The sequence below is a fragment of the Electrophorus electricus genome, chromosome 2 (assembly GCF_041902795.1).
Source record: "Electrophorus electricus isolate QZ-2024a chromosome 2, ASM4190279v1, whole genome shotgun sequence".
Lineage (NCBI taxonomy): Eukaryota > Metazoa > Chordata > Actinopteri > Gymnotiformes > Gymnotidae > Electrophorus > Electrophorus electricus.
In genome coordinates, this window is record NC_137498.1 from 23,160,667 (window position 1) to 23,183,518 (window position 22,852).

The 22,852-nt window shown below is 39.1% G+C and overlaps 2 protein-coding genes across 4 annotated transcripts in view; both read right to left on the minus strand.

The window, feature by feature from the left end:
- Positions 1–1,565: 1,565 nt before the first annotated feature.
- Positions 1,566–3,671, minus strand: gpr6 (G protein-coupled receptor 6). The gene is made up of 2 exons (XM_027001261.3): positions 3,447–3,671; positions 1,566–2,959 (listed from the first exon to the last, which is right to left on the minus strand). Exon 2 carries the CDS (start codon positions 2,941–2,943, stop codon positions 1,954–1,956), a length of 990 nt encoding a protein of 329 aa, XP_026857062.2. The 5' UTR covers positions 2,944–2,959; positions 3,447–3,671; the 3' UTR covers positions 1,566–1,953.
- Positions 3,672–9,962: 6,291 nt separating this feature from the next.
- fig4a (FIG4 phosphoinositide 5-phosphatase a) overlaps positions 9,963–22,852 on the minus strand; it is a 60,860-nt gene continuing 47,970 nt past the window's right edge. For all 3 annotated transcript variants that reach the window (XM_081695846.1, XM_027000907.3, XM_081695852.1), the window contains 2 exons: positions 21,315–21,404; positions 9,963–10,843 (listed from right to left, as the gene is read on the minus strand). In XM_081695846.1, coding sequence (XP_081551972.1) covers positions 10,666–10,843; positions 21,315–21,404 — 268 coding nt within the window. In that variant the 3' untranslated portion in view covers positions 9,963–10,665. The remainder of the gene's footprint in view (positions 10,844–21,314; positions 21,405–22,852) is intronic.

Sequence of the window (22,852 nt, forward strand, 5' to 3'; positions counted from 1 at the left end):
AAGTTTGACAGAAGGAAAGCGGGGTCAGAAAACGCAGCCAGGCCGATTTTTGATGGCGATAACTCTTAACAGTATGTCTGACGCGCTTCGTAGTGTGGCTGACAGAGATGGTCACTCAAGTCGATTTAGAGATCCAGGGAGCGTGGGCACAGCGCCACTGAATAAAACATCAAACCGCGAAAGGCAACCGAGCACGGAAGTGAAAACGGAGCAGGGTGGTCAGTGACAAAAGCTACAAAACATAACGCCTACGAGACAAGGGTTCACATCAAGCACTCAGCAACAACAGAGAATGTGACACTATTTTGTTGTTGTTGTTGTTGTTGTTGTTGTTTTGTTATTCGCTTGGCCTACAAAATGCCGCTATCTTGTTTTGTCTTTTTTTAACTAAAGCTGTCTCTGCCATTCAGTCACTATTAAACACCGCAAACTGCTTCAGTACAACGGAGAGCGAACTAGGAGAACAGAAAATGTTGCTTCAGCTTCAGTCGCGTCCTCTGCTTTCAGGACAATCAAGCTTATGATCAGTGATGTCACTTTTATGGAAGTCAATAAAACACGAGCATCTGTAAGCTACGTCTCATCTGTCTGAGTGACAACACTGAACGTTCAGCGGTCAGTCACACAAAACGCCAAAATCCGCGTCATTCATCGCTGCTGTACCATCCATCGGATAGACGACTCCCACTTGCTCACAGCATAAACAGAGCGAGCAGATTAAACTCGCTAATAAAACGTGTGCTGTGCGTCCCAGCGCCCACGACTTTCTGACAGCCAAGTGGAACGCTATAGCAAATCAAAATAGCGTTGTGAGTCACACAAGGGACGTCGAAATTGCTGTATAACACAAATCAAGACCCTAAATCAAGACACTAAAGCGGCCTTCCTGGACTTTGCACACCTTTCCTGCCTAGAGATAACACTCACATTGGCATATCTTTACATAAACACACTCGTAAAACCTACAGATAGGTTCCATCTGACTGGACTGTAAGACTTGGATTTGTTTTGATTTTTAAAACTTCTAGCAAAAATCAGAATTTGTGTTTCAACATTCAGAGCATTGTTTTGTTGTTTTTTTTTATCTAAAACTACTGACGGCTGAAGTTGGGGACAACATATCAAATGTTTTAACTTAACCATTGTCATAAAGGTTGTTGTTCATTGATAGCTGCAGTCCTGTACACCATTCGACACCTTCGCTTACACATATGAGCTCCAAATGTATTTGTACACTAAAACCTTTGGTTATTGAGGTTCTTCACTCGATCACATTACACATTTGAACCCTATTCAGACAAAATTCCATGTCGTCACCTAGAACTAAATATTTTTTCACCACATAAGAAGAACTTAGAAATTCTAACATGCTTTCAAAAATGCTGTTTAAGCAACTTCAGAGCACAAATGTTATTTGGATAGTTGCTGTTGCATTTGATTCACTTTGGGTATGTGCATACATTGGCAGTCATAGTGTAAGAACAGGAGGCCTTTTTGAGTTTTTAAGAGCTCTCTCTCACTCTAATTCAGGGAGAAATAAACATTCAAAAATAGGTAGGCAGGTTTTTCCTTTTTTATTTATGTTCTCTCTCGTATAAAATGTACAGTCATAATTTTACAAGTTAAAAAATATCCATCACACAAATAAACTCATAAACAGTACTTTAAATACAGGGCTATACAATACTGCTTTGGCATTTAATATCTTCCTGTAAAGTGCTAGTCTCCCACTTTAGATGGTTTAAATACATTCTTGATAAGAGTTTGTTGCTTTGTCGATCACAAAAGTCTGTTGTTCACAGTATTTAGAGGGACTCTCCGTTGGCTCGAGTCTTAGTAAAGTGCAATTGCGCAACAGACAAGCGTTGAATTCACGCGTTCGTTTTTAGCAGAGACAATGTAAAGCAATAGCAGAAACAGCATCTGTCGTTCTCAGATTAACTTACAAAAAATCTAGACCTCGCTTGGCGATCTTGAGCGATATGACACAGTTTGAAAGCAGCCACAGAATAGCGCATACAGTGAGCGCTGTATCTCGGTGTTCCGGTAGGCGTAAATGATCGGATTGATCATGGAATTGTAGGTAGCGGGGAGTAATGTGGCATAGGTGTAGACAGCTGGGTATTCGCGCTCACCTACCAAGCAGTAAATGGCAAATGGCAGCCAGCTCGCACCAAATGTGCCAAGAATAATTGCGAGCGTGGATACTCCCTTCTTGGTGGCCACATAATGCGACGAGGTGAAGAAATGCTGCTGGAGCGCGATCTGGTGCGCGTGGCGGCACACAATCTTACAGATTTTGAAATACAGGCCAAGCATGACCACGAAAATCACGAAAAAGGACACGGCTAACAAGGTGACGTTGCTCCGCTTCAGGGGCCGCACAATGCTGCACGAGGCCACGTCGTCCAGACAGTTCCAGCCCAGCACGGGTAACAGCCCGAGGCACAACGACGCGCCCCACGTGCCCACCACCATCAGGTGCACAAAGTGCAGCGTCTTCTCTGATAAGTATGTTAGGGCATTGTAGAGGGAGAAGTAGCGGTCGACCGTGATGGCAAGGAGGCTGCTGATGGAGGCGGTGAAAGAGGCCACGAGGAAGCCGACCGTTATAAGGCTGATGGTCTCCGAGGAGATCAGGTACTGGAACACAAAATTCAGAATTAATCCCATCCCCGCGAGAAGGTCGGCGGTCGCGAGGCTACCGATCAGCACAAACATGGGAGTGCGCAGTGTCGGCGTGTAGAAGATGATCGCAACCACTATAGCATTCTCACACGCGATCACAGTGCCAGAGAGGCACAGCATGATGTCCCACGGATTTACGGGAACGTCAGGAGATGAGGGTGAGAGCGCAAGGCTGCGGTTTGAGACTCCAGCGTCCGTCCATGAGGCCGCGGGCACCCCAGCCTCGCTTTCATTGGACATTACACTCTCGTTCATCTCTCCAGTGATCGACCTGAAGAAAAGATGATTGAATCTTAGTGTAAGAAAAGACAAACTTCAGTATTTATGCAAAAGTTAAACGCATGAAATTTGCGATCCAATATGTTACTGTGTAAAGGTCTTGTGCTCAGTCAAACTGGGCTACTGGCAAAAGTTCCTAGATTCAGTTCAAATATACTAGTATACTTTTACAACACATATTGTCACAAAGCAGTTTTAGTCATAATAATAGATAATCAGTGCATTCTAATGAACAAGCCAGGGCAACGATATCAAGGAAAACGTCTTGATTCAACAATTAATGCGATTCATAGGAGGTAAAAAAAACAATCTGATATCATCACACGCAAGGAATTTAAAAATTGCATATGCCACTATCCATGGTGCTGAACCGAAAGATGTTTCTAAGACATAAGGGGTAGCACATAGGTACGTTAAACACAGTACGCATAAATAAAACGTAAGGAAATGTGTTTCCTAGAGAAAAGGTTTATACATGCCTTTCCCTTCACATTGGAGGAAAACTGGGATCGCCTTCTTCGTAAAACTGTTCAATAGGCTTCTTGTCCTTAAAACCTCTCAGGTAAATCACTTATTCCATTTTCTTTTGCCGAACATGGGAGATTTGATGCAGACGGAGCCCAAGCTAGGTATTAACCATAAGCTTCCGAAGAGCGTGCTAGCAGAGTGTGAGTGATGGTTGTGGGAACCGCGTAAACCGCTAATAAACCTGAATGACGTCAAGCCAACCTCTCGCTCTCTCTCTCACTCTCGCTGTCTCAAGGGATGAGAGTAAAGTAGAGCTTGCTTAATGATAGACACACCGTATCAGTTATATAATAATAATAATAATCATCATCATCATCATCATCATCATCATCTTTATATAACATTTTAAAATCAATATTTACATAGTGCTTTACACAATAAAATAATACAATAAAATAATATGAAATGTAATAAATTAAGATAATAGAAGATAAAATCTAAAACCAAAAATTAAACACAAGAGCAATATTTAATACCAATACCATTAGGTTTAAGGATAATACTCTTGAATCTACATAGATATGTGCTGCAATATTCTTTAAATCAGCACGATTCATTGTAGTCTATTCTTTAGTTAAATCAAAAGAAACACATTTTTAGATATCAGGATATATTAAGCTTTAGATAGCTCCTCCTTCATTGCACACATAATGACATTCAATTTTAAAACAACAATACAACAGCAACAATAATAAACAAAACAGAATAAGAATCAGAATAGCAGTCACAAGTGACTATGCTGGGGCTCCAATGGGTAGTCCAGTAGATTAGGGGCTCACAGATTTGTGGTCAAGTTTATAAATTAAGATGGACTGAATGAGACATACTTTTGGTGATGATCAGGTTCACGAGTTCAAAGGTTTCAGCTATTTTGGGAAAGTCTTCTTATATATATATATCATGGATAGCTTCATTTAGCTTAGTGGACGCAGCTAAATGGGCCAAATACCAGGTTTGCATGTGTTAAGATAATGATTCCAAATCAAAAAGCATTGTAAACTCTTTCACTCACGATATAGAAATTATGGAGCAAAATGCAAAAATGTGCAACCTCTTCTTTCCCCTCTTGAATAAGTTAGGAAGTCAGACTTGTTGCAAGTCTGTGTGCCCTAGGGGCATTGCTGTAGAAGTTATTGCTCTCCAATGAGGGATACATATTTTTGCTTGCGCCACTTGTCCTCAGTAAGGCAATTGACATCATAAATTACAATTTTGTTCTACTTAAGCAAAAAATCTTGATGATGGTCCAGGAACCACACTCACAAAACCAGACTAACCACTATAAGTCTGTGAGTTAGCAAGTGAAAGCGGCATCACCAGCAATGCACAATGCAAGCTTGTGTAAAAGAAAGTAAAGTATTCAATCGCATGTGGCACCCAGGGGGTTTAAATACCCTTGATCAGCAGAAATTCTCTCTCTGTGGATTTCCCAGCCAAGGGTTGACATGGGGCACATCTCATAACTTTAACTGTTCCTCGAGTCATTTCCTTGCCCCGTTTCCTCATGTCCAAGCTTCTCCCGCTAAAGAAACAAGGAAAGAAGACAAGAAAATCTGTCGGATCCACAGATACCAAAAGGCGTTATTTTAATCACACACTCATGGTTCTATTGCATTGAGAAGCACATGCCACAGTGATAGTTTGTGTAATCTGAAAACATGTGCACGTGAAATGTGATTTGGATAAGGATGCTTAATCTGTACATTTACAAATGCGCACAACATATTGCACATGAAATCCTAACTGGGACAATTATTAAATCAATATGAAATACAAACAAAATAAAATGTCACTCCTGTAAATGTCTTTTAAACTGAACTAGATGAACCTGGAGGTGGAGAATTTATACCATAGGCATATGTCACACACCGCAATAAGAAAAGCTTTCTGCATAGGACACACCTGTGTTTTCTCATTCTGAAAGCATCCTCTGTATTCTCAATTCCTGTGGGCCAGGATGGTGGAGTACGATTGATTCCGGGTTACGGTTTGGGGGACGTAGCACAGAGGAATCTAGGATGCAGCAATTATGAGATGTTCCCCTCAAAGAGAGATTATTTCACTTGCACCTCATGGATACTTCAATAATAGCAAACAGAGGTGTATTTTCTTATTTGATTAATCGGTAGAAACAGTAACGGTAGAATATGAGCAAATTCCCTCCAAATTCTAAAGGAATTCAGTGACATCTAACACATGAGACTTTCTAAACGTCTGGGCATAGTTTATTTAAATGGCACAGTTTCATTAAAGAACACAGTTCTAATAGATAAGTGCTACTTTATTACTGAATTTGTGGTTTTGTTTTTAACTATCTTAGTTTAAATCATCAAAACTCTTAATTTGTGTGCACTGAAAATAACATCTTTCCTCTTTGCATGTGTTCTCTCTCTCTTCACTAAATATATGCGATAGCCCTGTATTATTTTGCTTTTACACTAAAACACACCACTGACTTTTTTAAATATTGTTCTTTGTTCTGCTGTCACACTGGAACAAAAAAAAAAAGTAACATTCTGACGTTTAAACTATCTGGCATTTTATTTTCTTGACTCTCCATAGAGGAGCGCAAATATTAAACTCTTCTTGTCACGCACATGCTCAGACAAGGGCTGGATTTCAAGACGTTAATTATTAAGAATTGACTTTTCTTTTTTTGTTTTAAACATTTTTTTTTAGCCAGTGTTAAAAAGATCCACAGCATAACAGCTCTGTTAAGACATTCTCTCAAAAATGCATCATACTAAGACATGCAATAGTTGAGTATAATAGTTGCAGTTTTGAATTTGTTATACATGAAGTTGCCAGTTTTTAAGTTTTTAAGATGGTACATTCCGAGTCATACGTAATTTGGCTGCATGTGGAATAAATTGGATCAGGGTTTCTAGCTTCAGTTAGTGTTCAAATAAGTGTTGGAAGGGGGAAATGAGTGATGCTAGTGATTCTGAACATGGCACAAGCATGGTAATGAAGCCTTCCTGCCTTATTATTTAACCTTAAAAATGCTACTGTCACCATAAAGTACTAGAGCACTCCACCTAAAACAAAACTATTGTATAAACTGCATACAGATCAGATGGGTCTATTCATTTCAGTGTCTGTTTTTTCAGCCTCTTTGGTAGCATTGCAGAGGACCTTGTCATCAGATCACATTCAGTCCGGGCGAGCACTCCTACTCAAACAGTTATGGGCAACATCATTGGCACCTTTGAATTTTAAGTATATTTTAAGTAAACTCTCTTGCAATAAGGTGTTCAGTGAAACAGCTGGGTCTATAAAACCTGTGAAAACAGCACAAATCTAACAAATAACAAATGAAAATAATGGCAACACACAATTATTATCAATCTTTGTTCAGTATGACACAAAGAACAAAATCATACTAACCTGTGATTAATTAGAAGCTTGTCCCCATATTGTCAGTGCTCACATGACTTTATTTAATACAAGAATGGTGTCTTTGATACCTAAAATGGCCAATTTTATTCCTTGTTCATTGTTCACGATGGCAAAGAAAGTACTGCCTGAACAGACTAGAAAAGCTATTATTATCAAACAAAAGCAGCTGAAAGGGTAAAAGGCTATTTCCAAATAATTTGGAATCCCTACTTCAGTGGTTCGAAAGGTTATCAAGAAGTTTGCTATGCGTGAAACAGTTTAGAGCCTTCCAGAATATGGTGGAAGGAGGAAAATTAATGATGGAACCTGGATAAAGTTGGGATTGAAATATGGAAAAGAAACCACATACAGAATCCAAAGAGCATCAGGCTGAGCTGGAGCCATCTGGAATGGCAATGTCAACCTCTACCTTGTGCTGCAGGAAAGAAGGGTTCTGTGGGCGAAGGCCAAGGAGAACCCCAGTGCTTAAAGGATGGCTTAAAAAGGGCTAAAACCTATAAAGTCAAACTAAATATAGTGCTGGCAGTGCAGACCAACATTATGTTTATTGATGACAAAATGAAGGGTCACCATACCCAGAATGAAATGTGGCGGAGGATTCATTATTGCAACATCTGCAACTGGCGGCCTTGAATTTGATACAGAATTACCGAAATCTGGTTATCAATGCATTTTAGATTTTAGCATTTTAGACTGAAATCTGTGCCCAGGTTTAAGAAAAATAGTTATGTGTAGAAATGCATGCATGCTATGGCACAAGATTCCCAAATATGCAACCTGTATATATATATATATATATATATATATATATATATATATATATATATATATATATATATATATATATATATATAGAGAGAGAGAGAGAGAGAGAGAGAGAGAGAGAGAGAGAGAGAGAGAGAGTATGGTGTGTGCAAATTGGCTGTTGCTTCTCAGTGTGTGAGTGAAGTGACCTTGAATCTCAGAAAGGTACTATATAAATGTAAATAACAATAAATAAATCATACAGCCAACAGTATACTGAAGAATAACTGAAAAAAGAAAAATCTGGACTGTTCTCAGTGGATCTCAGTACATCTGAAAATCTTTGGAGAGATCTGAAATCTGCTATTGGGAAAAGAAACCCTGCAAACATTCTAGAGCTTGAAAGAACTATAAGGGAAAAGTGGGATAAATGACTGGCAGACTGGAGCAAAAAGCTCACAGATGACTACAACATTTTGAGGCAGTCAATGATGCCAAAGATTGTGTAACTGAGTAGCAGGGAAGGGTGCTTTTAATCCTGACTTTGTCATATATTATGTTTCTTTGAAAGTTCTGCTGAAAAGTTTCTTCTGAAAGTTCTTTTAAAGACCACCATTTTCACTGAATGGTATTGAACATGCTATTAAAATGTTTGAATGATACAAAGTTGGTACATATTCACCTATTTCTGAAGATACTGGCCTTGGTACACAAATCACAACATTAGTTCAACTTCAGTGGCATTCTCCAAGTGCAACCCACCTTGAAATTGCTTATATTTATTGCCTGGCATTCTTTAGTCTTCCTCTTTTGAATAATGTAGTGTCTATGGCATCTTGACTTGACTGTCCATCATAGCACCTTAATTACTGTTAGCACTTAAATGCTGCCGTTGATGCATAATTTTTATATATTTTATAAATTCTGCATTTGTATCTGATCCATTTTTTAAAACTCATTCTTATGGCATTTGTAATTAAATTAGATCTGCTTGTTCTGTGTGTATACTTTTGGATAAAGACCATTTGCCAAAGGAATAAATGTAAGTGTAAAAGCGGTTGGAGAGGAAACGTGTGCTAAAGGTAGACTGACCTGACTGGTGTAGGTGAACTTAAGCCACTCTGATGACCAGGGCACTTTGCTTTATTCCAGCACCTCACACATTTACGGAAGGTCAGTAGTCATCAGAATAGCCTGGAGCAGTCCAAAAATGTAGCCGGAAAGGGGTGTTCATGTGCTGAAATCACAACCGGATTTACCGGATTTATTCCTTAACACTGCAGCAACAGCACTTAGTTTGGGAATACAGGGCAGGGGACCAAGCCGAGACCATCACTGGCTTAACACACACTGAAGCAGAAAATAAGACTGAACTCTTTATGCGTAGCTTCTGTCATATCTTGCCTCACTATTTCTGTTCCAACAGAACGACAGACAGATGCGTATTATCAACCTTAGCCTGAGTCACTGCTGGTTGTGTGAAAAGCCTTGGCTAAGTTATTACAATTGGAATAGAGCAAGATTTGTTTCTGCTTCACCTCAAAGGACTATTTTTTACTGTCTCAAGACATGCTATTGTTGACTGAGTCACTGTACTACTCAATGCACAAAAGCAACATGTGCGTGTGCACGTCTTTCGTCTCTCAAACGTTCGAGGTTGAAAACATGTCTTGTTTTCTGCCCTGGGTTATTATCTCCCATGGTCTAACACATACTTAATAGTTGTAGCTCCTCTTCCAAGTGTGATGGCCACAGCATAGCAAAGAGTGCCTGTGAATGTGTGTCTGAGTTTTGAATGAGATTGTGTGAGAGTGTCTCGTCACTGCTACCCAGAGCCATGTGACTTCCCCCTGCTCGTTTCTACGGTAATGAGGGCAAGAGTGTGCCAAGGCTTGTGTGCCTGCATCTGGACTCACGAGGCACATGAACAAAAGAACGAGGGTGAGTGTGGAAGAGGAGATGAGGCCAGCTAGCCTTCCCTCACATTTATCAACACCTGTTAACACTGAGCACTGAGGAAAGGGGGCGGGGTAGTGCACAAGAGAGACAAGGAGGGCAAGACCAGGACGGAGAAAGCAGAAGAGAAGAAGAGCAGGGCAGAGGGAGAGGGAGAACTGGCAAATGATGGCAACTGCTGAAAATTGTAGTGGAAGTAAAACCTCACCGAATAAATACAATGAATCAGATACAACGAAATGATCATTGGGTGGATAATGTAGGTGTGTAAGAGATACAGAGCAAACAGCAAGAAAGAAGCATATATTCTGCCACAAGCCAAACACTTAATCCCCATGTTGTCGTGACAAATGAAACACAAAACCCAATTCATTGGACACAAGTTTAATAAATACACAAATGTAATCCATCAAAGTGACAGACAAAAGCTGAAGCCTACATGGCTGACATGAAGACAATCACACAGTCAGAAGCAGTGGTACAATATAAATAATTAAGGCAAACAGAAAACAAAATCAAAAACTAAGATATAAACTTCAGTGTTTTTTTTTAAGCCTATTTTTAAGCCTGGTTACAATCATGTTGATAAATCAATTAACATGTTTAAAAAACAAACAAAACAATGTGATTGGAAGAATAATTTTTCTCCTGCAAGCATGTAATATACAGTGGGTATCCACAGCTAATGGAAGTATTTAAAAAAATCATATAAAGTATAATGAAAGTGTAGTTTTGTGTATCACTTAACACTGGTTGTGTCTTTAAAAAATATTAAAGAAAAATAAGTTGAATAAAACTTCAGAACATCTTACCAAACTGATGGTGCAAGTTGGTACTGGTCCAATAATTGTTTTTTAACCATTTTATAAAATTATGGTTCTTCTTGCTACAATGGTTGTGCCCAGAGGCATGGATGCTGATTGTTAATAATGTATAATGAAGGTCAGTAGAAAATGTAATTTTTTTTTTTACCATGCCTTTAAGGTAAATGTGCGTTCATTGGACCAACCAGACAAAGCGAATTATCCACTGAAATGACAGGAGAGAGAGAGAACATATGACAGACTCAAATCACATGTATCGGTTTTTGACGTACTCGCGATACATGAGCAGGTCTTCCCTGCGCATAGCTTTCATCAGGCCCTGGCCTGCATCAATGTGGCAATCGAAGATATACTGGCTCTCTACGTCAACGTGGGGGGGCACGACTTCATAAATGCTGTCGCCACTGAACGATGACACCGGAACTCTGAAATGGTGACAAATACGAAGTGTTTTAAAAACAGAGACAACTGAGACAAACTCAAAAACCTGTGTGCCTGAAAGACTGTGTTCAAGTCTCTGAATGTATCCTTTTTTATTCTCATGGTGATGACCCCGCTATGATTGTATTATTAACGACAAAACAGGTCTTAATCTCAAAATCTTTTTAATATTAGGATATGATCACAAGAAAGTGAGCATTCTGGATATTTTAAAACCATTAGTTACATTATAAAATCTACAACAAAAAGAATTCATAGATTATTGGTAATATACTATTGGTTTTTGTGATTAAAATTCAAGTGGGTTGTGTGCACGAAGCCACATATTGCTGGATGAAATCTATATGTAATCTTACAATTTGTGTTAATACATAGAGAAAGATTTTCTAAATGCAGTTTCATTTATTTTATAGAGGAAAACAAATCAGCTCCGTTATTTTTGTTCCATATGCAAGGATTCCCTAGGGAAAACATTTTAGGGGACAAGCTGGTATGAACTGGTCACATGGGCCTGTGCTGGTATGATCTGGTCACACTGGCCTACCACAAACCTAAAAGAAACTAAGTGAAGCACTGAGCGGACACTGAAAGAATCCCTCCATGCTATCTTCACAATGATTAGGGGTTACATATGTTATAGAACTTTAGTTGTTGCCAACCCATTCTCTGTCACACAGAAATCCATGTGTGCTGAATGAGCCTATTGTATCTGCCATGTGGTGGGAAGTCTTACTATAGAATCATGACAAATCTGGATCTCTTACAATTATTCTTCACCTCAGATCAGGAATTAATCAGGGTCCAATATTTTTCACTTTCAACACTGAATAACTGAATAAAACAAACTAGACTATAAACAGTACACATCAAAGAACAGATTAGGATTGTGCAGTGGTACTGATTGTTAGCTATAAATTATTTACTGAAATTGAAAAGCAACATTTAGCAAAGCAATTAAATGACGGTTTAATTGCTATAAATGGTACTGTTTACTTGCTATTATTCTATTTCTGTTCAAAAGACATCACAGGAACAACACAGCAAGCTTTTAAAAATCAAATGAATAATCATTTGGAGAGGATACACAGGAAAGGCAGCATGAGGTAAAAAAAACAGCACTCCAGCTGAATGCTTCAGTGCTACTCTGGAGTTGGCTAGCTCACTTAAAGGCTGATGGGAAGGTAGTGGACTGGAACAAGACTGGAAGGCCAACACTGCGTTATAGTTGTTAAATGAATCACCTGTACACTTAACATCAAACATGCTCTCTCTGTGTGTACGTGTGTTTTGTATAAAATGGGACTTTTCTTGCCCTGCTGTTGTAAAAGATATAGATGTGTCATGTAAACTGTATACAATACCAAAACCTACAGTGCTCCATACTAAGCATTTTGACCTTCTCCATCAATATGATGTTGTTTATGCTGTATTTATAAGGACACGTCATTTATGTGGACGCATATAACAATGTGGTGCATCAATAAATGCTCTAAAAATGCTCCAGGATCACAAACACTGAGTGGCTACCATTGCTCAATTTTGAGTCATTTTAAGTGTGTGTTTTTTGTAAAGTTAAACATAATTTAAGGCATGATTTGCCACATTTTACACATGGATTAGCTAAACAATCAGTATCATTAAATCACAAAGGCACAGAAACAAAAAAACCTTCTAATGCAAAGTACATATAATTGCTCCAAAATTAACATTGAAAAATGGATTAATAACATTAAGAAAAACCTTTTTATAATATTCACATTAAACCATACAAACACCAGAAAACTAAAAAATTATAGAACCTTTAAAATATAGGTCCCCATCATTTTTCATATTATATTTTTGTAAATTGTTTCATAGAAATATCTTTAGTTGACACAAAGGCAAATTCAATGCCCCAGATGACGTTTTCCATACAGAAAAAAATATTCCAAACAGTTTTTCCTTTGAGTTTGCCTCTAAAACCAATAACCCAATCTCACAGATGACCCAGTTCTTCTTACTCCTTTTTGTGGTTTGTTTGTACATGTTCCTCTATGTCACAGTGACATCTGCTAGCACTTTTCCACCAATAAAGTGTCGGTGGTCTTGTTGGAGCTGGTGCCAGTTACCACAAACAAGTGTCTTTTAAGAAAGGACCTGTGTCTGTGGAAGTGGGCATTCCACCATCCGGAAACAGAAGTTGGAAGATTCTGTGTAACATACATGGCCATATTGCGATTAATGCGTTTGTTACTTCTGCAAATCCACTAATGATTCATTACTGTTGTATTTGCTGCAATTATTGTAATTTTAGTTGTACAGGGCGGTAAGGCAGGAGAACAACTTTAATAGGTGACTCTAGGACTTCTCCCTTTGGCTGCTTGCATCACAGGTTCGTTGGTTCCAGACCAGTGAGATTATTGGGCCAGAACAGTACCGATTTTTCTGGCCATGAACTGTGATTCCGTAACGGAAAAACAGCACCATTCTGGATTTTGGCACTGGCACCATGTCAGTGAAACAGTGCTATGTGTGTTCAGTGTCATTTCAGGGTCTCTGACACCCATATAATCATCTGCTGGCTGAATCAACTACCCATTACATTAACATCATCTCAGACCAGCGATACAACAGATAATTTAAAAGCTACATTTTAGAAAAACAGTGAAGATATCAAAACAATGATATGTGATTATGCTGTGTTAAACAAATATTGTTAAATAAGTAGCCACTGGCAGCTTGCATGCTCTTAACCAGCTTCATGAGGCAGCTACTTATGAGATGTGAGAGACAGAGACAGACAGACAGAGTGAGAGAGAGAGACACACACAAAGAAATAATCGAAAGCAACACTGGACAAGCACATGGACCTTAAAACACTGTCCAGTGAAATCACAGCTCTCAGCTCTACCTCCAAACCCTATATTCTTTGTCCTAGCATACACTAAAATCATAAAGCATCATAAAGCAAGGTATATGAAGTTCAGTTCATGAGTGTAAACAACAGAGAGAGAAAAGGAAGGAGACACAGGTTCCAGCAGCATTAAAAATCCAGAAGAAAATATGTTACATAACCATGAGTAAGAAGTTCAACACACCTGCTGAAGTCAAATCAAGGTGCGGACATGTATTTGTTGGATTACATGCACGCAGATGCTAAAGAGTGGTACGGAACCCTTTCTCATTGAAGCATTAAATTCATATCATGGACATCGAATATACAAAGCACAACACATAGCCACCCTCTCCCAAACATACACACACAGGTCATGGGAGAACATGAAGGCTTGAATGAGTTGATGTATAAATGCGTTTTTCATGGTTTTCTTCAAAAATGTGAACAAAATCTATATATATGGAAAACTGTGCCATGCACTCTGTTAAAGCAGACAATCATGCTATGCCCTTCACAATGTTATTAAGCCAAAGAAACATCCAAAATTCAAGTCATGACTGTGATGAGAAAAACTGCAAAACTGCCTCTCTGCAGTAGGTGCACCTAAAAAGCATGAAAAAAAGAAGAAGCAAAAAACAAACTAAGAAAATGAATTCTGAAAGAAAACAGAATTAGAACCATGACGGCAACTGACTGCAGCAATATCAGCAGTTTAGTATACCTTCAGAACAGGGAAAAATCTAAATATACTGTTTGACTTAGCAACTACCTTCAACCAACCCAGGTAAAGAAAAAAATGCTGGAGAATGGGATTAAAAAACTGCTCAAGTTCTGGAAAAAGACCAACAATAACGGTCATCAAAGCTGACAACAACCTCCTTAGTGCAAAAACAACTGGCTCTCGCTGAAGAAGAGAAGAGCCACAAGAAGCAAACTCTCATAAGCAACAAAAACAAGGCATCCAATTCAGAGGCAAAGTCAAAGAATATAGTGGGGAGATTGCAGAAAGCTGGAAGAAAGCACCAACAAAGCAACAGCTTGAAGAGAGCCTTTTACCTTTTGGAATACACCAAATCTATCAATTGTAGAAACATAGCATAAGAAGGACTACGGAAGGTTACAGTAATAGCTTACCAATATCTAAACCAATGTCTTCAAACTTGTCTTGGTGGATAATGGACCCAAACACAGCAAGAGAAGATTTGCTGATAGGCAATAGTCAACCTATCATTTGAAATGAATGAAGTGATTGAAGTGATGAAAAACCCTCAACACCAAGAAGAACACAGCAGCAGAAGCCTGGCAAGGTATCCCAAGAGATCTTGAGATGATGGTGTCAGTAGGAATGACATGAAAGTAATTAATATAACATTATAAAACTAATGTCCAGAAACATCCAGCAAGAAAAAGCTCCCCCCCCCCCATTGTTTTAAAGTGTGCTTTAAGTTGAGCTGTTAAAAAAGCCATATATAAAAATATAAACAACAATAAATGATAATTTTGTTAATTTAATTCAAACTAAAAGTCATCATTCTGTACCGCTGATTCTTTCAAATGGAGTAAAACAAAATCATGTACAAAGAAAAATGACTGACTTCACTACCCACTGGCACAAACACAAGGCAGTGCTTGTTAGTTATTTCAAAAGCAACTTTTCTGCTTCCTTCCATGAGCAGAATTAGTACTGACTAGTGGGTCACGGCAGGCTAGAAGTGGGAAAAATCTGACTTTGTCTCTGAATTCTTCCTGTGTAACAGTTTCTGAATAGAGCTCTACTCTACTCCCTCTGAGAGCTTCTGAACGCGGCATTTCCCCTTCATTTACTGACAATCCATGTGCTTTCTCCACACTTCCCGAGTGGCCCACTCTAACACAGTACCCACTAACACAAAAACATGCTGAGAACTGAGATTCCCACCCAGCAAGATACATACATGTACACAAACTCACGTACGTACGCACACACACACACACACACACACACACACACACACACACACACACACACACACACACACACACACACACACACACACGGAAACACGCACTCTTACAATGACAACACTTATTACCATATATGTTATTAGAAAACAAAAGCAACTGCATTGACCCTGTATAGCCTGCCAGGAAATAATGATCAAAGTTCAGTATTAATGGATAGAATGAACACTTACACATAAAGCTTTACTGACCCTTACAGAAGAGACAATGATTCCCTGTTCAAAAAATCTCCATCAAAAAGCTGTCAACAGTTTTATCAGTTACACTCATCACACACTAGACCCACATATCCGCAGAACATGTCTGAATCAGGCACGCACAGTCATCTCTGCAGAGGAATCTGTGTTTGCTCAGATGATGAATGACAGAGGATATCCTGAACTGGAAAATCTGAATAGGCAGGATTGTATGCGAAATGTTTGATGACCAAATGGAAGTCAGTTCATTCTTACGGCACTTTCCTGCAAACTCCAGCTACAGATGAGCCAATCGTTGCTCAGACCTCTACATAAACTTAAATCTGCACTTAATGTTTAAAAAATGTTTAGTGTAGATCTACCATCACTCTTTCATTGCATGTTTCCACAGTGATTTCCCCTTCAAATTAATGTAAATTACATATAATCAGTAGGTCTTCTGCAAATGATTTTTGTATTCCTATTATAGATTTGACATAGTTTTGTCGTAAAGTCAGTTGGTACAACTGTGCCATAGCAGATTTAGAAAGCACTCATTTGTTCATCAAATTGTTATAAATTTCCCACATAACTTTCATGAAAATTGCATCCTCCCCATTTGTCTGGAAGTAAAAATGTAATCTAATGGTAAAAAGAGCAACTGGGCTGCTTTCAGAAATCATTAAATGAAAATATATCACTAACAACCCAGAACAATGAAGGACCAATTGTGGAACAGCTTTGGTAGAGGTGTTTGAAGGCATTTGGGGAAAACAATAATTAAAAAAACAAAAAACTAAACAAAAACAAAACCTAATTTCTGGTGACTTTTAAGAATAGCATTCTTTATCCTGTTGGTAACATTTACATTTATGGCATTTAGCTGACGCTTTTATCCAAAGCGACAATTTTGACTGAGTACAACTTGAGCAACTGAGGGTTAAGAGCCTTGCTCAGGGGCCCAACAGTGGCAACTTGGCAGTTGTGGGGCTTGAACCAACAACCATCCAAGTACAAGTCAAGTACCTTAACCATTAAGCTTTTGTGACAAAAACAAGATTCTCTGCAAACAACCAAGTATGATTTGTGAGACAGAAGAGATACGTTAGCCTGCCAGTGCTATCTTGGGTGAGATGAGCTTATTTGGCAAGTCGACATTGTCACCATCATTCCTCCTACATGTCACCACCATCCCTCCTACATGTCACCACCATCACTCCTACATGTCACCACCGTCCCTCCTACATGTCACCACCGTCCCTCCTACGTGTCACCACCGTCCCTCCTACGTGTCACCACCGTCACTCCTGCGTGTCACCACCGTCACTCCTACGTCACCACCGTCCCTCCTGCATGTCACCACCCTCCCTCCTGCATGTCACCACCCTCCCTCCTGCATGTCACCACCCTCCCTCCTGCATGTCACCACCCTCCCTCCTGCATGTCACCACCATCCCTCCTGCATGTCACCACCCTCCCTCCTACATGTCACCACCCTCCCTCCTGCATGTCACCACCCTCCCTCCTGCATGTCACCACCATCCCTCCTGCATGTCACCACCATCCCTCCTGCATGTCACCACCATCCCTCCTGCATGTCACCACCATCCCTCCTGCATGTCACCACCATCCCTCCTGCATGTCACCACCATCCCTCCTGCATGTCACCACCATCCCTCCTGCATGTCACCACCATCCCTCCTGCATGTCACCACCATCCCTCCTGCATGTCACCACCATCACTCCTACATGTCACCACCATCACTCCTACTTGCTGGGGCTCACGTGAGCTGTTGCAGCCTCCCGCACTCCCCTCATCGCCTGCATCTGTTATCTATATGGTCAAAAGGGAAAATAAAGCTCCCTGTCTGACAAAAGTAATACAAACCAATTCATAGACTTCCTTTCACAAATATTAGGGCAGCTAATTCAACAGAAAACACAGCAGACCAGATAAGAAAATGGGATGGCTATCTGTTAATTTTATCCAGCCACATCTTTTTAAAGAAAAATGAAATATCTCTTGTGCTATGACATGGCGGTATTTTCAATTCTTACACCTTGGACAATTGTCTTAACAATCATTTTCATTCCAGCATGCCTGATTTTGACCAAATAAATATGGACAATGTATGTGAATTTTATGTTTTAATACACTTTTTGAAAAGTTTGTTGGGGTGTGTTACATATATATGAAATGGTTCCTACACCCATGTAACATTAACAGTGGATCTGTGAGCTGCTAAAACCAAGAAATGAGACACAAAAGCTGCTTGCTTTGTTCAAGTTGTGACATGAGGTCTGTACCATCACAAAAAATTAGACCAAAATAAGATTCAAAAACATCTCCTCCAAGCAAGGCAATTTATCACTTTATATAAAGGCTTAGCGTGCCCATGTGTAAAATTATACTGCATCAAGCCTTAGTTGATCAGATAAATGTATCCCATCGATAATGTCACAATTTAAGGCATTCTGTCACCATGGGAAACTCTGAAGCTACAAAAAACCTCTGAGGCAAAACTTGGATTTCTAAGTTAATGAGATGGATAGAATCTAAGTCCATACAGTTTTTTTCTTTGGAGAACAGTGGTACGTGACTTGTATGACAGGTCTGGACCTCTAGTGAAGTTTGTCATAGCCAAGATCAAATTCTAAATATCAGAACATTGTTGAAAGCAACAAGTTCTTCCTAAAATGCCTTGTACAAGAGTTAAGAATGAACATGCTCATATAAGTGGTTCTTGCATGGGCATGTTCATTCTTAACTCTTGTACAAGAAATATGACTGTGGATTGAAACTGAATCTGCCACAGTTTTGATCTGTGTTAGTTGGCTGTTTGAGTCTCTGTACCTTTTCCAATTTCTGCAAACATCCTTGACTAATGTAGACCACTATTTCCTTATGTGTTGCAACTAAATTGCAAGAGGTCATGGTAGCTGATTTTAACATTTGGTGTGTCAGGCTTAAGGAAACAGCTCTGAAATCTGGGTTGAGCAGAATGGTGCCAAACTGGGTCATCAGGTGTTCTCAGAGTGGGGTGCTCTGTAGCATCATTACATCACCACAGACATTGTGCAAGCTTTTCATTGGGCTGAATAACTTGATAGCAGCACCAAATATTCTCCCATACATTTACAGTCAACTTCAAGATGAAATCCACCACTGATAGCACTGGATTACTCTGAAATCAGTTGATTGGATGGTAGTCATTGCCCCAGGGCAAGTAGTAAGAGTTGAAAGGTTGCTGTGGATCATGGGGTGACTTTCACTCACCTGCCTTTCTGCACTGGCCTGACAGTCATGTGCAGCCATGAGTCAGCATTTTAATGGGGACATCTCACCACTTTACAATAGAGTTCAGGAGACAGACTGTGCAGTCTGAATGTAAATACTGTTTTTGTTTATTTTAACCACTTTAAACTATTTCTATCTATCTATCTATCTATCTATCTATCTATCTACCTATCTATCTATCTATCTATCTATATCAGGTAGGACTTGGAGCCCTTTTTATATGCCGTTTTTACAACTTATTGGACCAAAAGTAACTGGACAATCGACAAAAATGTAGGGGTGTCAATCAATTGTTGTGTTGTTAAGAAGGAAGAACACACATTTGAGCAATAGCAAAAGGCACATGAGCCAAACTGGTAATCCAATATGAACTCATACGGTTTGCTACAAATTGTAATACATGAATAAGCCTAAGGAACAGAAGGCCCAGGATACAGTTTGATAAGAGGTCAAGGAAAGCCTTTAGAGTTCCAGAACAATAACTGGACAGAAGAAATTACTGTTAACTATGGAGTTCTTCGAGACCAAAGAGGATTGTTGCTGACTAGCCACATCAAATTACCTAATGAGAAGCACCAGGGAAGACAATCAGTGGATATGTCTATAGGCATACTGGATTTTAGTCATAGATTTGCCATCAATTAGCAATTAAGGGTATCAACATTTTTTGTTTGAGTGAGATTTCTTCTGCTTTGTTGGTGTCATTGTTTCTCTAACACTTTAAAATATCCTTGAGTTAGCAGAAAGGTAAATGCAAATAAGATTATAATTTTCATCCTCATCATGCCACCTATTATAAGAATCTTACTCATACATATACATGCAGTTGAGGCCGAATGCTTACATACACTTAGGCTAGACATTCAATTTTATTTTTTTAAACTTCCACCATACATTTCCTGTGCCAATTATGGTATATATTATTTTTTCCATAAAGTATATACTTGGTTAATATTTGCCTTTTAAATGCAGAACTTGAACTGAAGTCTAGTCATAAGGTTCTCAGCACTGCTGGATTTTTTTTACCCATTCTTTCTGGCAGAACCGGTATAACTTGGTGAGGTTTGTGAGCCTCCTTGCAAGAACACACTTTTTAAAGTAAGTCCATTAAATTTTCATGGGCTTCAAGTCAGGGATTTGCAATTGGCAATTTGTGAATTTATGCTGTATGTATGTACAAGTTCCTGAGATAACACACAACAGCCTCTGCAGTTTACACAGAAATATGCAAAACCAAACTAAAATAAACATCCAGTGAATGTCCAGTGGTTCTGTCAGCAGTAACACTGAGAGAGAGGTAAAAGGAGAATTGGCACACTGGTTTGAGCATATAAAAACGCTAAACTCGAATATCTACTCTTTACAACCATCTCAAAATGTACAACAGCTCAAAGTTTGAGGTGGATGGGCTGCAGCAGTAGAAGACCACATCATGTTACACTCATGTTAACCATGAACTGGAGTCTGACACTACAGTGGGCACAGGCTCATGAAAAGTGGAAAGTTGAAGATTGAAAAAAATGTTGTCTTGTCTGATTAACCTCAGTTTATGCTGCAACATTCATATGGTAGATTCATAATTTGATGTAACCACAATAAATCCATCGACCCCAACTGCCTTTTGTCCTGGTGATGTTTTAATAGTGTTGGGAATGTCTTCTTGGTAGACACACTGAGCCCCCTTATCCCAACGGAGGATTTGAATGCCACAGTCTATATGAGAATTGTTCCTGACTATCTCTTTATGGAGACCACTTATTTATTTTATAATCTCAAACTGGTCCCAAACTGATTCCATGACCTTCACAATGAGTTCCATATATTTTAGTAGCCTTTCCAGTCACCAGATCTAAGTATCCAAATGAGCATTTTTGGTATGTGGCGGAATGGGAGTTTTGCAGCATTCAGCATCTACAGCTTACAAATCTCCAGCAATTAATGTGATGCAATCATGTAATCATGGACCAAGATCTCAAAGGAATGTTTCCAACAAGAACTGAGGCTATTCTGGGAGCAAATGATGTCCTACAGAGTATTTGTATGAATTCTAAAAAAGTAGCCAGTAAGTGTATAAATGTATATAGGTATAGATATGTGTAACTCACAGGTTTATGACATTTTCCAGAATTTTTCCAGGGTCCATCAGCTGGTCTCTTCTCTCAACTTTGTGCTGGTTTTGGCCAAGGTGAGCAAACCTGTACAAACATTACAAATACACACACCATGCACAATTGATTATAAATAACCCATACAGTATTTCACACATTTATCACACTCACCAAACAATGTGCCTGACTAATGGTCCATGATAGCTCAGTACTATATCAAAACATTCAAATGCACACTTGATGTCTTACCAAAGCTATTGCTCTTCTTTAATGAAAGCATTATGAAGATGGGTCTCTTTATCCCTCAGACACACAGCTCACACTGTTCTCATTGAGAACCTGGGTACCCTTAAATCCCTCACATACATGTGACAGAAGCTTCAGTTTCTTTAGGTAGAGAATATGGGAAAAGGGCTGACCTGATATCTCTATATCATTATATGAGCACATAACATATAGAACAAAAGATAATAATAATATGCATTAGAACAGAGTTAATCCATAGGTTGAGATATCTTCTATTCCGTCTTTAAATTGAATTGTGTCAGAATAGAGAAAGAGAGAGGGATTTCAGCTTTATAAACACCTTTATACATAATCCTGGAGCGACAGGGAAAATAGAGAAGATGAAGAGGGAAGTTTACTGTGTACACCCTGGAAGCCTGGATATGAACTCACTAACACCCTGAAAACTGAAAATGAACCTGCACATATGTGTATATATATATGTGTGTGTGTGTGTGTGTGTGTGTGTGTGCGCGCACATGGGTTTGTGAGCGGTAGATGTGGGTGTCAGTGCGTGTCAGGCTGCCAATGTGGTTGATAACACACAGGAACTGTTAAGGAGATGGTTGGGCTTTGCATGGCATGACTACACTAATCAGAACATTCTGAGAAAGCCAATCAGAGAACTGGACACCTGCAGCTCAGACCAGAAAATCAGGTGCTGAGAGAGAGAGAGAGAGAGAGAGAGAGAGAGAGAGAGAGAGAGAGAAAGAGAAAGAAAGAAAGAAAGAAAGAAAGAAAGAAAGAAAGAAAGAAAGAAAGAAAGAAAGAAAGAAAGAAAAAGAAAGAAAGAGACATTTCACTTGGGTAAAATCAGGTCTTATTTAAGTGCATGAAGTCACTGAGCTACGGTAACTAAGGAATTATCACCTTTAACCACAGGTAGCACTGAGGAGACCATCACTACTACTGCCTATTGAACTATAGAAAAGTAAGATTATATAAGGGTTCATCCATAATGGATGAAGCTAATCTGGCTATGACTAACAATGGGAGAAAACATGGGTCCCTGGGTTACCATCTGGCTTCTGTATAGAATATGGTTTAATCTACTGCAGACAAATAATAAATATCATCAAATTGCATACTATTTCCTTATGGGGTGCTTTACAGAGCAATCCAACAGATCCCAGAAAAAGCTTTTAAAAGATTTGACTATTAAATATGAGAAATGTGTTTTTCCAGATTTTTAAACAGTAGTCAGCATTTGAAATGCATTTCAAGTGTGTCCTCAAAGATGATGAGGTCAT